The sequence below is a fragment of the Choristoneura fumiferana genome, chromosome 5 (assembly GCF_025370935.1).
Source record: "Choristoneura fumiferana chromosome 5, NRCan_CFum_1, whole genome shotgun sequence".
In the NCBI taxonomy this organism is placed as follows: Eukaryota; Metazoa; Arthropoda; class Insecta; order Lepidoptera; family Tortricidae; genus Choristoneura; species Choristoneura fumiferana.
The window spans coordinates 7,993,483-8,009,621 of NC_133476.1; the positions used below are offsets into that span (position 1 = coordinate 7,993,483).

Genomic DNA, 16,139 nt, shown 5'->3' on the forward strand with positions numbered 1-16,139 from the left:
AGGAATTGTGCTTTCGAATCGGGAATATATTTTTCCAATCTGGCTTCGAGATGAGACTAAAGGTAAAAGAACACGATCGGTCTATACTTATAACGAACATAATAGATATCTAATCGTTGATGCTACGCGAAGGACAAGTATCATACGCTAAAATAATGTAGGTAAATATGGATCTAAAACAAGTACAATTGTGTTAAATATGGATACAGTCGCAGTAGGCGCGTTGTGTAGGACAACAGATAAAGATTAAAGCAAAGATCTTTTTACTATGTGCCACTTCTTCTCTACCTAATCTTTAAATAGCAACAATTTTAAGACGCACCCAACTCTATTGGTACGCTGCTTTGATTACCACGGCTGAGTAAAATCATATAAAAGAATATTTTTGTAAAACAATTCGTTTAAAGCAAAATTAGTTATGGCTTTTATAGTTTCTCGCATATTATTTGAATGCTTCGGACAAGTCGACAATAAAGCTGTTAGTCACGCTGTTGTAATACAATAAGCAGCCATTTTCTATCTTAAAAAGAAGAAAATACGTACTTATGACGATGTACCTATATTTGGTCAAATTTCAGGTTAATAGGTACTGTCAGTACTAGCTGATTGTCCATACTTTAATGTTGTATTAGACCCTTTTATATACCCCTTTTTTGTGTTTTTCATGTGTGCCAAAGATACCCCTCATTGGGTCAAAGTAACCTGAACTTATGGTCCGATTTAGGAGATTCGCTTTTATCTTTTTTTTTTTTAAAGTATTGCTCACGTTGGTTTTATAACGAATTCGTCGTTTCTGGAAATATCTATAACTTGAGCAACTTGGCTAAATTCTAGGGGTACAGAAAGGCTCAGGAGTCGCGGCATTGCCCCGGCCTCGGTTGGGTTAGATTATGCAACGCTCAATGTTGAAGCTTGCGACTCATCTCTACGATTCATTGCAGAGGCTCAGTGACATTGAGGCGCTTTATGGGTTTGGAACCATCACATGACAGTTCACAACAAATTAGTATCCGAATTTGAAGCAAAATTTCAATTTATAAAAAAATATTGGGCTTAGATAAGTTAGTTCTCAAATCTAAAAATTATGGCCAAAAATATATTTTCAAGTATCTACGCAAGTATAGCAAAACAGGTTTATGTAATTGTAGGTAGTTTTTAAAACTAACTGGTATCGAAATGCAAGAATTCAGCGGTATAGCCTATTTTACAAAAGTGCTTTCACCATTCTTTTATTTAAACAGTTTGTCATAATACCAGGGTATTTTGTGGGTCGTACATACAATAACAATAATACAATTATACATAAAGTCCTTTCATGTCAATGCCGAAACCAGTAAAAAAATAACTTAAGAGCACTCTAAAGAGGTTGGCCTTCCACAAGTGCGCTTAAACTATTTTTCACCATTTTCTGTTAAGTTCCCGCTATTTTATATGACAGATATCTGTGATGCCGCCTTTGTTTTACTGAACAAAATAAACAGAGACGGCATCATAAACATGCGTCAGATAGGTAAAATAACAGCGACTTAACAGGGAATAGTGAAGAGCTTAGAGAAGAAAAAGAAACATTTGAGCGTAGTATTCTTACTTCATCAATAATTTTGTCCAAATTGAGGATGTCGTTCACGAAGCACTGCCCCTCCCATTTAGCACACTCCTCCTTATACGTGAAGGTTTCTCCGGTCGGCAGAGTCACGGTGATGTTCTGAACTAAGTCGTCAAGTTGTCTCAGCTCCTTCCACACTTCAGCCCGCAGCATGTTCGTGTTATTGTCCTTGGCCACGATTATCGTCCGGCCGAACCGCCCTGTGGGACAATTGACATTGGTTACTCCAGAGTTCGATGGAGGACAGATCAATTGGTCGAATTCGGATGATTGGTTAAGATGATTCTGGGCTTTGAGATGTATAGCCTGTTAAAGTGTTTTGTCACCCGTGCATTATTGCTACCTACTTGTCATTTGAAAGGGACCAAGATACCATGGTAGCATCAAAAGCGTTTGGTAATGTTACTTATGAAGGACAATTGATTGTGTTAGCTAAAGCTTTGAATAACGATAGTCTAAGTCTTAAAGTCGTAAACTCTACGATCATCCACTCTTTACGACATTGGATCTACACTGCCTTTAGAAACATTACAGTCGCCAGATTTAGCTGTACCACTCGTATTTAGAGACACTAATTGACGTCACCAACATCTAACATCGTTACCTATTGATGATTTTTACACAAAAACTATACCGGGCTCATTTTCAGACCTAAATAAATCAAGACCCTTTGCCACTGGTAAAGGTTTCAATACAGTAGAGGCCTGATACCTCAGAACCGAGACCGTAATGAGCTGAAGAATTATGATAAGGTTCATTTATATTACCTGCTCTAGTTATCCGCCCCACATTAAATCTATGAGAATAGTTCATTTTGAAATGTTCTTCCACTATTCGTCTTTCGAATTTCCCTTGTCCTCTGACTGGTGAGAACAAGTACTCTGGATCCATTTCATAGTTGATTTGCTGGTAGCCTGTGATCATGATCATAGACAGCAGGACTGGAATTATGATGAAGTAGCCAGGGTTCTTGCCGACCGCAAGGCCCAGCTTGTAGAACGACCTGTTTAGGACGTCGTCGACGAACGTCAATTTGCAACCCATCTGAAAAGATAAAGAAATTCGTTCAGTATTTTTATTAAAGTACATTGAAAATTTACTGGTCATACTTCCAAATTAGGCGTGAAAGCACTGGAAGTTTTTTTTTTAAATAGCGTTTGAAAGAGATACATTATTAATTATTTATTTATTTCTCATAAAAATACAGTTACAACCGATTAACTGATGTGCAGTGTGATTACAAGAGATTTAAAACTAATTAGGGATTTTACCTCTATTAAATGTCGTCGTATGGTAAGGTTTGATAGACGACTGGAATCTCTGTAACAGACCCCCTTATCACTGCTTAGCGGATGTGCTCTAACTAAATCTTCATCATAAGATAAATTATTAGTCATCAATGACTCTATAAGTACACATCGATTTCCTTTGCTCCGAAACTACCTAATATTTTTTTGAATATGTTTAGGTACATGTTTAACGGATTAGTTAATCTCAATGTATTTTCCAAACAAATTAAACTTGTTTTTTAGGGTTCCGGAGTCAAAATGGCAAAAACGGAACCCTTATAGTTTCGCCATGTCTGTCTGTCTGTCTGTCTGTCCGTCCGTCCGCGGCTTTGCTCAGGGACTATCAATGCTAGAAAGCTGGAATTTTGCACGGATATATGTGTAGACTATGCCGACAAAACGGTACAATAAAAATTAAAAAATATATATTAAAAAAATATTAGGGTATCTCCTATAGACGTAAAGTGGGGGTGATTTTTTTCTCATCCAATCCTATAGTAAGGGCTTAGATGAATGATTGGTCTCGCGCGCTCGCTCGACTAGATACCGCGCTAACTAAAAACAAAACGTTCGTGAATGCGGCAACTCAATATTGTAGTGTGCGTAAGAACGGTGTAAGACAATTTGCAAGGATGCTAGTGTGCGTGACGAATTGTGTTGCCAGCTGCTCCACTGTTACCCGAATTATTGGGAAAATAAATTATTCTGTGGTCTATTAAGTTACTGGTTACAAAATGTATCTTGGGAAATACTTACAGCCTTATTCATAAAAAATCCTTAATTGAGGTTTGATCGGTCTGTTACTTAGCAGACTGATTAAGCTTGTTAGACGGTTGTCAAGAAGTATGATTCATAAACGCTTGCTAGCAGTCTGCTAGTTGTTGAGCTGCTGATAGACGGATTAGACGCGTTATGTTGGCCACCTTGACAAATCAAAGACAAAAAATGGCCTAATCGATAATTAAAAAAAAAATTGACAGCAGTGACAGCAAATTACCAGGAAAAAAATAAAAAGCGAGATGTTTGTTTTCCCGCCATTTCCGATCCGCATGTTTATGTTGTGCAAAAAGCCATAATTATGTTAATCATCCTTATTTTTTTTCATATTTATTGTTAATTTATTGTTGCTAATTTAGAGGATTTTTAAATACAAATTCCTGAAAATAAATTTTCCTGTTTTTTTTTAAATCTGCGTAGCCCTGCCTTCACTATAAATATCTTCGGTACCTATGGTTTTTTGCTCTAGTCAAAGTCAGCTGTTCAAACTTGTGGCGGCCATTTTGTGACTTAGCAGAGAGATAAAGGAGGGTCTACGGTCCTCTAACTTTAGCAGAGCCTTGATCGACTGATTAGCGCTAACAGACGTTTATGAATCATGTTTTTTAGCATCGGGCCTTCAAGGAGCCTTCAAGGAGGCTCTAACTTTTTATGAATAAGGCTGTTAGAAATTAAGAAGTAATTAAGAGTGAATGTATTAATATGTTTGTGTATAGGTTAGGCGTAGGTTTCTTCTTAAAAAAAATGGTAGGTATGATGTAGGTATATCAATGATCAGGCCTCACTTTTAATTAAAAAAAAATATATATTTAAGGACATTCAATATTTACAAATTATTACTGAAATTTCATGGACTGAGTCACCAACTAAGAAGTTTTGCGTACTTAACACGTTGCACCTATAGTTAAACCTAATATAATGTACAGGTTAATTAAGACTAAAATAAAAATAATTGTTTACAAAATATACAGACATAGGTACATGCATACATACATACTTACATACATACGCTTGAAAAACATAACCCTCCTTCGGGCAGTCGGGTAAAAAGTTAACATTTCAGGAAAATGGGTAGAAATAGGAAAAATAAATTTTTCGTTTCCCGTAATACCTAAGTAAATCAGCTGATCGGGCTTTTGACTGGGAAGACGAAAAACATTTTTAATTTTAAGACACATTCACCCCTTAATTAAATAGTGTCCGTCCGGTAACAATTTATACACCTTCAGTGTATAATATCACAAAGATAAACATTAAATAATATAGAACTAGGTTATGTTTATATAATAATTACGTTAGATACTTAAATAAAATAAGTTATTAAAATTTATCAACATTTAATGATGATAACAATAAAATTAAATTTATTAAAATCTCAACCACGGGGAATTTGATTCTTGTGTACGCGGCAACACAGAATGGCGTTTAGGGTTCATGTTATTTTATTTTGTAATTTCGAAATTATACGATATTTACTGATGGTATGTGATCCCAGTGTCCTTCTTATTTCTTGTAGTGTTATTTTTAAACAGTTTCACTGCGAAAACTGGCATTTTACTTCGGTTTATAGCCAAAATTTAACAAAAATTCGGGACATGCACATTACGCACAGTTTGCAAAGCGACTGACTCGCCTCGGGCTCAGGTACGCCGATTTCGGCGTACTATTTGTTGCCGCATTTGACAAGTACGCCGGCGGTATCTAGTCGAGCGAGCGCGAGACCAATCATTCATCTAAGAGTAAGGGGTACCGTTGGATAGGTCTTTTAAAACCATTAGGGGTTTGCTAAGACGATTTTTCGATTCAGCGATATGTTTGCGAAATATTCTTCTTGAAAGTGCAAATTTACATTAAAATCGAGCGTCAGACAGACAGACAGACAGACATGGCGAAACTATAAGGGTTACGTTTTTGCCATTTTGACTCCGGAACCTAAAACGGGAAAATCTAAAGACTCCATTACTTTTAAAAGTACTAATGTTGTTCTGTTTGACGAGTTCAATCTATGTTCTAATTATTTGCTCGTATTACACACCCGATAAAAAAAAACATAAAATTGATGAGTGACAAATTTTATCAAAATCGGTTCTCGAATCGCAACATACATAGAAGAATTATGAAGTTAGTTGTTTTTAACTGTAAGAAAAATGTTGACTTTTTGAATATTTTTGTGAACGACTATTTTACAAGATTTAGGTACAATACAAGCGTGCCTGTATTAGCTAGGTACCTCTTATTTTTTGCTATCTTAGGTAGGTCGGGAGTTAATTCCGGAAAAGTGATTTTCGAGATCGTGTCGGAAGGACCTTTTTGAGCAGACGATCTAAGAGGCTAAAGATACGAGTACTTAATAAATAATAATGTTGTATAAAAACGATGCCCGTTTATTTTTAATATGTATTTGTAAAATAAATTGTAATAATTTTAGTTAAGATAATAACATTATAAACTACTTATTAATAGCTTTTTAAGAAGATTAAAACGTAATGATTTCGCTTCTTACTGAGCGCTGTACCTACCTATATACCTCAGAAATGGGGACACATAAGAAGAGATATACCTAGACTGTGTCCAATTAATGCTGACCTAGGGTTGCCAACCACAATATAAAAAAAAACCGGCCAAGAGCGTGTTGGACACGCCCAAAATAGCATTCCGTAGCCATTACGAAAAAATTAAGTGATATTTGTCTAAGGATTTCGCATTTTATATGGAATCTTCCAAGTTTAGGTATATTTTATACCTTAGGCTGCTTAAACTTCTAATAATTCTCAAGCAAACTTAGCCGTTATAGTTTTCCTTGTAAGTTTGATATATTTACTACCATACTGAATTTTTTCAAATTTCTCCACCCACCGGTTTAGATTTTAAAGGGGGGGGGGGGGGACGCTCGATTTTAATGAAAATGTGCACTTTAAAGTTGATTATTTTGCAAACAAATCACACTAGGTGGGTCGCACTAGGTGGATTGACGACATCGTGAGATTTGCGGGCAACTAGTGGATGCACGTGACGATTGTAGATCATTGTGGCGTTCTAAGAGGGAGGCCTTGGTTTAGCAGTAGACGTCTTCCGGCTGAAGATGATGATGATGATGACGATTGGCAACCCTATACTCGTACTAGTCGCTAGTCGCTAGCGTCATCGACATGTTTTGCTCATAATTGGACGCACATACGGCTCATTGGCAACTGAGCGTAGCCCCAATGCAAGAATTAACTGCTTAATCGTTTTAGCTTACATCAGCTCCATGCTGAGCTACATATATATGTAATACTAGCTGGTGCCCGCGGCTTCGCCCCCGGTGTAGTTTTTTTTGTTTTTTTAATTTTCTTAATCTTCTTTTGTAAGAACCTTCTCCTGACATAATAGATAGCAAACACAACAAAAAAAGGTGCAGGTTTGCAGGTGGTAGGACCTTGTGCAAGGTCCGCCCGGATTGTTACCGCCATCTTGCTCGCTAATCCTGTCGTGAAGCAGCAGTGCAATGCAAGACCAGCCGGTGAAATTACTGGCACTTGAGGTATCCCATCTTTGGCTTCTAGGTTGGCAACGCACCTACAATACCCCTGGTGTTGCAGATGTTTATGGGCGGTGGTGATCTCTTACCATCAGGAGACCCACTGGCTCGTTTGCCTTCCAGTCGAATAAAAAAAAAAGAATTAGCGAAATCGGTCCAGCCGTTCACGCGTGATGCCGTGACCAAGGGAAATAGGGATTCATTTTTAACCCCCAACGCCAAAAGAGGGGTGTTATGGGTTTGACCGCTATGTGTGTATGTGTGTCTGTATGTCTGTGTGTCTGTCTGTCGTCTGTCTGTGGCACCGTAGCTCTTATACGGGTAGACCGATTTGAATGCGGTTTTTATTTTTTACATATTATAATATTTTAACGATTTTGCTTTATTGCCTCGCATTAAATATTGGAGAAAAGCACTATACATGCCTCAGCGGAAATGGCAATTCGTGGATTCGTATTTATTGACGGACTCAGCTACTCATCCACGAATTGCTTCCCGGCCTCGGAAGTAATGTACTATTTATAATTTCCTTTCCTTCGTCCCTTTGGGTATGAAACCTTAAGGTCAGGTTGAAAAAAAAAGTCAACATTGTTTAACATAATAAGAGAACGATTTATTTGGTGACACACATTTCAAGTACCTACTTACAGTTTCATTTCACCAACACGTGATAATGACAAAAACTAACATGCGAATGTACAACAAAGGCAAAAGTCAATGTATGCTCAAGTACCTAAATAACAAAGAGGCAACTGATCTGTTATTTCAAGTTTTGAAGATCAACAAAAATAAATCTATAGGTTCATATATAATAAATCTGTAGAAAGTCGGTGTCTGTACATTGAAAATAATTGAGAAAAACTGTTACTAGGGGCCTATATTAGCGCAATTGAACCCAAAACAATGATTTTTAGAATTATTGTCTGTTTGTCTGTGTGTTTGCTCCCGCTAATCTCAGAAACGGTTTAATCTAGAGGGATGCGGTTTTCATTAGTGTGTTGTCGTATTCTAAAGTCTGTAGTATCGTAAAGTTATTTGAAAATTTTACAAAACAAAAGTATCTCAGCTATGTGAGTAGAATCGAACACTGCATAAAGCCCACGGTGGGGCACTCTGGCCTAATGATCAAAGTAATCTAACGATAGATGGTATTTCAGCCGAGGCAGGAAAAGTACCTACTTTGAGAGTGTACTTAACTGCAGAAGAAAGTCAACTGGGCTTATCCAAATCATGTTAAAACCACATGGTATTGTCTGCATTTAACCGGAACAAACAACACGCTCGTCAACTTCGTCATTCGCTACTAAGAAGACACTTTACATGTCCAATTACTAATTTTCAAGTTCATTCACCCGCAGAACTGTTAGCTACATAATGTGAATTACTGAGACTCCATAATCTCCTTGTATGATTTATTACGATATTCGGTTGCAATAACGGTGTTTCGGAGCCGCTTTTTGCAACATCGATTCGTAACAATGTTCACTTAGTTGCGTTTGAAGGCACGCCGAAGTGAATCATAATGATATGGATATAGACGTTCGCCTGGTTACCGCTATCTAAATGTGCTAGTTAATTATGAGAAATAAAGTCCTCATCGGTTTTGATCATCATCATCATATCAGCCGTCTCCCCCCATGGACCTACAGTTGCTTCGGTTGGAAGCAACCTGCATCAACCGTGAACTTGCGGCTATAATTAGGCCAGCTGTCCATCTCGTTGTGGACGTTCTATGCTGCGCTTGCTGATCTGTCTCCATCCACGAACTTTTCGGCTCCAACGACCATCTGTTCTCCGTGCTATATGGTATGGTATGGCATCATTCATGAGCCAATTCGTTTGGCTATGTCGGTGACTCTCGTCCATCTACGTATCTCCTCATTTCTGATTCGATACCGTAGTAGAGAAACCCCGAGCGTAGCCCTCTCCAAAGCTCGCTGAGCAACCACGTCTTGGATCCACTGTGTCATCACTGGCAAGACAAGCTGGTCGAAAAAAATAGTTTTTAGGCACTAAGGAATTTTGAATAAAAAGACGCTGGGGAGTTTCCCAAACGTTGCCCGAATCTCGCGGCATCGGTTTCGATGTCGGTGGCCGAACTTAATAAAATAATGAAACACAGGAGATGCAACAGAGTTAGCCCTGAGAGTTGAAGGTGTAGTTATAGGAAGCCCTGAGTCGTTCAGGGGGCCTACCATGATCTTTTCATAAACGATCCAAACGCAGAGCAGTTCAATTTAGGCACCTAAACTGAATCGTCGAAATTGGTACCACGACGTTAATTTCTCAGAGCTGAGTCTCAATGGTTTACAAGTTAATGAATTACCGATATTGTCTCTGGTCCGAAACTGAAACGCTAAGTCGCGAAAGGGATGCCACTATATGCAATCAAATATTGTATACTAAAACCTCTTTATTTTGGAAAACCATAACTCTATGTCATTCCGTGTTCTTAGCAACCGTTGTGTTGATTACAAATAAAATGTTTACGCTGTCACTAATCCACGAGTCTCTTTTCTCACTGAAAAAATAGTTTTATCAATGAGGAGTTAAGAAGCACAATGTCGTGAGTACCTATGAAAAGTTATAAAACTTGAATAAAAGTTTAAAAGTTCTTGAAATTTAAAAATATTTTAAGTAAAACACTTAAAAATCCAAAAGAATTCACAGAATGAGTAACTTATACTGAATCGATTCAATTCCCACTCAAGTTAAGCGTCATGGTACGAAAACCGCTTGAAGTGAGTGAATGAAAATGTCTGTATCGCTGTCGCTGAACCGTGCTTGAACTGAATCGCAAAAGTAACGTCGTGGTACGAAATAGCGATGCAGTTCAGTTTAGAGCCTAAACTGAATCGTATTAAGAGAGCGTGGTAGGCCCCCTGTTCTTTTTGTGTTACCCTAAACTTGGCAGTGTATCTTATAAGATACATAATTTTAGATCATCTTTTTGTATTTTTTTAAAGTTAATTTTATTAGCTCTACAAGAATCCAACGAGGCTTGAATGCAGTACACTTGACTCACCTTGCCAAGTTTAGGGTTAATAAAGTAATTAGGGCAAAATAATGGCCCAAACGTTGGCTAACGGGTAACATTTACTTCAGTGTACAAAATACAACCAACAAAAAGCACCCAATCAATCTTACCTAACTGCAATTTTTAATTGATACCGTTGAGTATCGTAAACTGTAGTAAAAACAAATGGAACCATCGTAACTGTTAAACCGTTATACCAAGAGAAAAAGTGCTTGAATTTGCGACTGACTTAACATCGCCAAGTTGTTGTGATTACGACATTTAACTCAATGCTTTATGTTATGATGCCAGAGTCGTTTTTGGGTTTTCTTATGCATTATTGTAATTAATCACAAGGATTATAATTATGAAGGTATCTAATAAAACGAGTTCAACTCCACGTCTTGACCGACACAAAAATTAAACAAGATTAAGTATGCATTTTTATATATTTTTTTGTTTTTTTATAGATTTATACTTAATTTGATGCATTTTTGAGTTAATTTGGTTACTCAGATTTGTTCGCGCAGTGTCTTAATCTTAAGGTCCTCATCGGTATCGGTGTCTATATATTTAGGTAATTAATACTTATGCTATGCTGCTAGTAGGTTTTATTTGGAATACAACCCTTTACCTACTTGTTATGCTCGTATATACTCTTTGACGAGAATAAATAAGATTAACAAATAAATAAGTTATAAGTAAGTAAGTTATAATGTTTAATTATAAGAATAAAATAACAGATTAATTAACAGATTTAAATATTAGTTATAAGTAATTATAATTTATATATTAAATATCGTTTCAGAAAAAGTGCATTATAATCCCGAAGTTAAAAATATAACGGCTCGTAAACTGTTTTGAAATAATTATGCTGTTTAATCGCAAAAACATCCTGACCTCCTTGACCGGAGCGCTTGCCTTTCAGTTTCACCGTCTTAGATCTAGTTCTAGTCATATCTTTATTACCTACGCAAATATTAAAAGAATGAAAGAAAAACATTTGAAGGGTCCACGAAAAGAACGTGTCTAGTCACCTAAGCAACTTTTTGAGTTATAGCGGTTTGAAAGTTAGTCATCACGAACAATTACTATGGTTACCATTTATTTAAAAGATAAAAAAATAGATTTTATATTGTTTTCAGATTATTTAATTCAATGGTAAGTCATAGTACTTTGTGAGCTCTACATTTTGGCATTAAAATCTCATTTTCAAAAAAAAGTGACTAGACATGTTCTTTCCGTGGACCCTTCATTTATTCGTGTCATTTTTGTACAAACAAAAAAATAATAGATAAAAAAAACGAAAACCGAGACAGACATGTCACGAAATGGTCCCAACTCAGCATGTTGTCAACTTTGCTGCCGACGCTGATATTCTATCATAGAGGCCTATAAACAGGTGGAAACAGTTTTTTGGCAAATTATTTGATTGAACGATCTTATAAAAAAAGATTACGTCAAATGGCCTCTTTAAAACTAAAAGCCCATGCCAAGACTACGCAAGTGCGAAATTGTCGTTTTATGAATGAAAATTGCGGGAAACAATCAGAAACTGTGGATTACCTACAAAAAAACTTGTCATAATTTTTAGCTAAAAACGTTGGACTTTAAAAGTTTCGTGCTTTAGCACCGCGTGCACTAGCAGGGTAGTTTCTTTGCATATTTTTGTTTTAACAGCCTTTGCGCTTTGCTAATTGAGAATGTACATCATGAAATTCTTTATTACTGGCTAACTAATTATACAAGAATTATGTGGGATACTCATAATTAGGGCGTGATTTTTATCTAAAAGTAGAAATGACCACTAACTACGTTCAGTTCTTCAAGATTGGCACAAATTATGTGACACATTTTCTGCGGGATGTAGATCGCGACTATTTATATTGAGCTCCCGAAATTTTGACGAATCTTTTATGAACGTTAAGTACAGTCAAGTGCATAAACATTGTGTACGTTACCAAGACGTCAAAAATATCTACCTTTATGCCACTAACCACAAGGTCGATGTATACATATATTTGACAGTATGGCTGTACAGATATTTATGCCCTCGACTGTACATCTTGTAGAAAGCAATAATATAAAGAGGGTTTCTGCGCCAGCAGGGCTACTACGAAACTTGAAACTCGAAGTTCGTGTCGTGCGGGCCCTCTGACACTTATACTGTTTAATACGAGAGCGAGAGGGACGGTACGATACGAACTTCGAGTTTCGTAGTAGCCTTGCTGGCTAGTTGCGCTAGTATCGTGAGGTCCTTTTGACAACGTTGACATTCGTGTCACATTCATTTGTGATTGGTTAAACAACTATATGAGCCAATCACAAGTAAGAGCGGACACTGATACAATATCGGGGCAAGTAAAATGTATGAAATATGTACCTGTCTTTCACATTGTCCGGCCCGATATCGGATGTCGAAGCCGACACCGACATGTTGGCGGTACCATCGGACGCCCTTGGTCTGTCAGACGATAATGTTTGTATGTGTGCTATACGTGTATCTAAATTGTCTCTGTGTGCGCAGAGCCCGATGCGTGGCAAACGGAACGAACAGCACATGTCGGCTATCGGGTGTCGACCATCGTCGTCCGATACCGATATCGGATCGGATAATCTGAAAACGCTCTACGACTATCGTCAAACGGACCTCACGATACTAACGCCATCTAGCGACATTTCACCTGTCAGGCAACTCTCATTAACCGCGAATTATAAACTAACTGTTATAAATTATAATATAAAGTAACTGTTATTTTTTTTTTATTTTGTTGATTCCCAGTTTTAAGTTCAACTCATAATTACTTAAACTTATCTTAAATCTTATAATTACTTTGGAGATACTCGGTTCATAAGTGGGTTGTCGTGACTTGTGGGTAGGTTGACGGTGTCAGTTTAGTTGCACCCGTTGGCCTCGTAGCGTCTACTACGGTACTATTCAATGGAAAAAATCAATTGTGTAAACAAATGTGGTGACTGACATTGACACTAGACTGACGACTGGCTGACTGACTGACTGACGTTGGCTCTAGTGATGTGAAAGCTCTTTAAGATACTTCAATCAGCAGTAAATAATTATTTTGAATTTACTCATATTTCATTATTTAATGTAATCCCTAAGTTTAATTTTTAAAAATGGCGAATCACGTATTCTCTTAGTCCTGTTTAAGAGTCATTCACAATGTTTCCATTTCCCTTTTAACTTAAAATGTTTAATAGCATTTTCAAGAAGTTTTAGAATTATATCTTCAAATATATACCTAACGTTTCTTCCATACAAACTTACACTTCATGTTCAAAACTTACACTCCCCTTTATACCCCTTTAAGGGTAGAATTTTTAAAATGGTGAAACATGTACATCCACTTATATTTTTTGTCGTATATTTTCCCCAAGGTTTATGATGGAGTATTTTAGAATTTAAAGGGTCAGTTAAAATATGGATTAATTTAGATTTTTTGCTGCTTAAGTAGCGTAGTAGAAAAAGCCAACCTGAGATATGTGTGCATAGAAGAAATTTGTATCTTGACTCCTGTCCAACGGTGGTGTAGGGGTTATAGTACGCAGTACGGATTGCTGAGGACCTAGGTTCGATTCCCAGCGCTGGTCTCTTTTTCTGGTTTTTCTGTGCATCCAGTCTCAGTTTGTATTTTCGATATAATTTAGAAGAGGCATTTTTAAATTTACATAAGACAGGGAAATGAGAGTAGACACAGGGAAGTGATTCAAAATGTTTTTTTGGTCCAACAATGGACTCCACAGTAAATATGATACTAGTAAATAGAAATGTACATAATTTCTACTAAAATACTATTTTATCGTCCAACTAGTGTTTACCCGCGGCTTCGCACACGTAAATCATTAGGTCCAGCAGCTGAAATACCGGGATTTTTAAAAATTGCTGTGGGAATTCCCGAAAATTAAATCGTTGTTTTCATTGACATTACATTAAAAACAATCATGGTCAAATTTCATGACTCTAAGCCCAGCGGTTATTAGTTCGAAAGTTATCCCTATCTCGTGGGAATATCGAAATAAAAAGTAGGCTATGTTTTATTCCAGATGTCAAACTATCTACATACCAATTTTCATGACTCTAAGCTGAGCGGTTGTTATTTCAAGATTTTATCCCTATCCCATGGGAATATCGGGATAAAAAGTATCCTATGTTGTAATCCAGGTTATCTAACTTTTCGCCAAATTTCATCCAAATCCGTCCAGCCGTTTCAGCGTGAAGAAGTAACAAACATATTCACACACTCACTCACAAACTTTCACATTTATAATATTAGTAGGATTAGTAGGATATAGTAGGAAGTAGGATAGTAGGATAGGATTAGAAACCTTTATAAACCTTCATTAAATAGTGTAACTTAACACAAATAATTAATATCTACGACTAAATTAATTTGCAGAGCCAGCCATAATTATCGGTAGGTAAGGTTGGTTCAGTCAAATAATTAATTTTGTTGGTACAGCACTAAATTTCCAGAGACTAGACCGACCATAGACCAACTTCGGTGAAAAAAAAAATTATCATGTCAATTTGACAAATATAACGGATTTTCGTCTTTCAATTAATTCTATAAAATAAACATATTTACACGATTATTTAATGATAAAATGGTTGTTAAAAACAGTGGTGAGGTCATTGAGATGTGAATGATCGGGGATTGGCGTTCAAATGCAAGTAACTACGGAGTAATCGCGAAAAATTGCTTTGTTTACACAATTGATTTTTTCCATTGAATAGTACTTTACACCTGTCACGTACAGCAAAAATGCAGTTTTTCTACGTATAAGTATTTAGTAAGTTTTTCCTTTTAGTTTGATAGGGAAAATGGATTTAGTATAAAATATACCTAAGTTTCAAAGCTGCATTTGTTATTTCTTTACATAGGGATCGTATAAATATTAACATAGATAATTTCATTACCGCAACATAATGGCTTATTTAGGCGATCGGTCGCATGTGCAAGTGAATACGGTGAAGTACATACTTTGTACATTGTAAAACTTTACTAATTAAGGCATAAATTATGTCTGAATTTCACGATAGTTCTCTATTGAAAATTGTCTTTAATTTAATTATTAAGGCTTGATATCATTAACATGCAATGGATTTGAAACCTTATATTTATTTAAACCTTGACCGCCACAATAAATTGTGACCTAGATCAAACAGCTTAGCTGGTTTACTAATTATTTTTGTACTGTTTCTAGGCATTTAAAATAAAACTAAAATAACCTTGACCAAGGACGTCTGGAAAAACTAAAGTTAGGTTTCGTAATATTCAATTCAGCACGCTCTCTTGCAAAATTGCAGAACTAAAACTGTAAATACGCTGATTTTACATCATCGTAACCATTGATGATGGTATCGTTTAAAAAAAACGATTTATAAACGGTTTTAATTATTTAAATGCCCAATAGTTCTCGGAGCTCTTGAACTTACTTACCTAGTTTTAACTTCTCGAACTTACTAGGCTGTAGTAAGTTCTGGACTAGAAAGCAATTGTGTTTTGTATTGTTATGTAATATAAAAGCATGTTGTGTAGGTATTCACGATCACAGTATTTCATAATAATGTTACTTAATATTAATAAATAGTTGACTAAATATTCAACTTTAAAGTGCAAACTTTCATTGAAATCGAGCGCCCCCCCACCCCTCTAAAATCTAAACTGTTGGGTGGAAAAATTTGAAAAAATTCAGAATGGTATCTAGTAAATATGTCAAATTTACAAGGAAAATTATAGCGGCTAAGATTGCTTGAGAATTATTAGTAGTAAATAGCAGCCTAAGGTATAAAATATACCTAAACTTGAAAGATTCAGTACACAATACGAAATCCTTAGAAAAATATTATTTGATTTTTTCGTAATTGCTACGGAACCCTATCCTGGGCGTGTAAGACACGCTCTTGGCCGG

At 36.4% G+C, this 16,139-nt stretch overlaps 1 protein-coding gene across 1 annotated transcript in view; it reads right to left on the minus strand.

The window, feature by feature from the left end:
* The window catches only part of Ptr (patched domain-containing protein), a 60,433-nt gene that overhangs the window by 13,216 nt on the left and 31,078 nt on the right, over positions 1 to 16,139 (minus strand). Inside the window, exons 2-3 of the mRNA XM_074087732.1 lie at positions 2,374 to 2,650; positions 1,589 to 1,806 (exon numbers count right to left, since the gene is read on the minus strand). Coding sequence (XP_073943833.1) covers positions 1,589 to 1,806; positions 2,374 to 2,650 — 495 coding nt within the window. The remainder of the gene's footprint in view (positions 1 to 1,588; positions 1,807 to 2,373; positions 2,651 to 16,139) is intronic.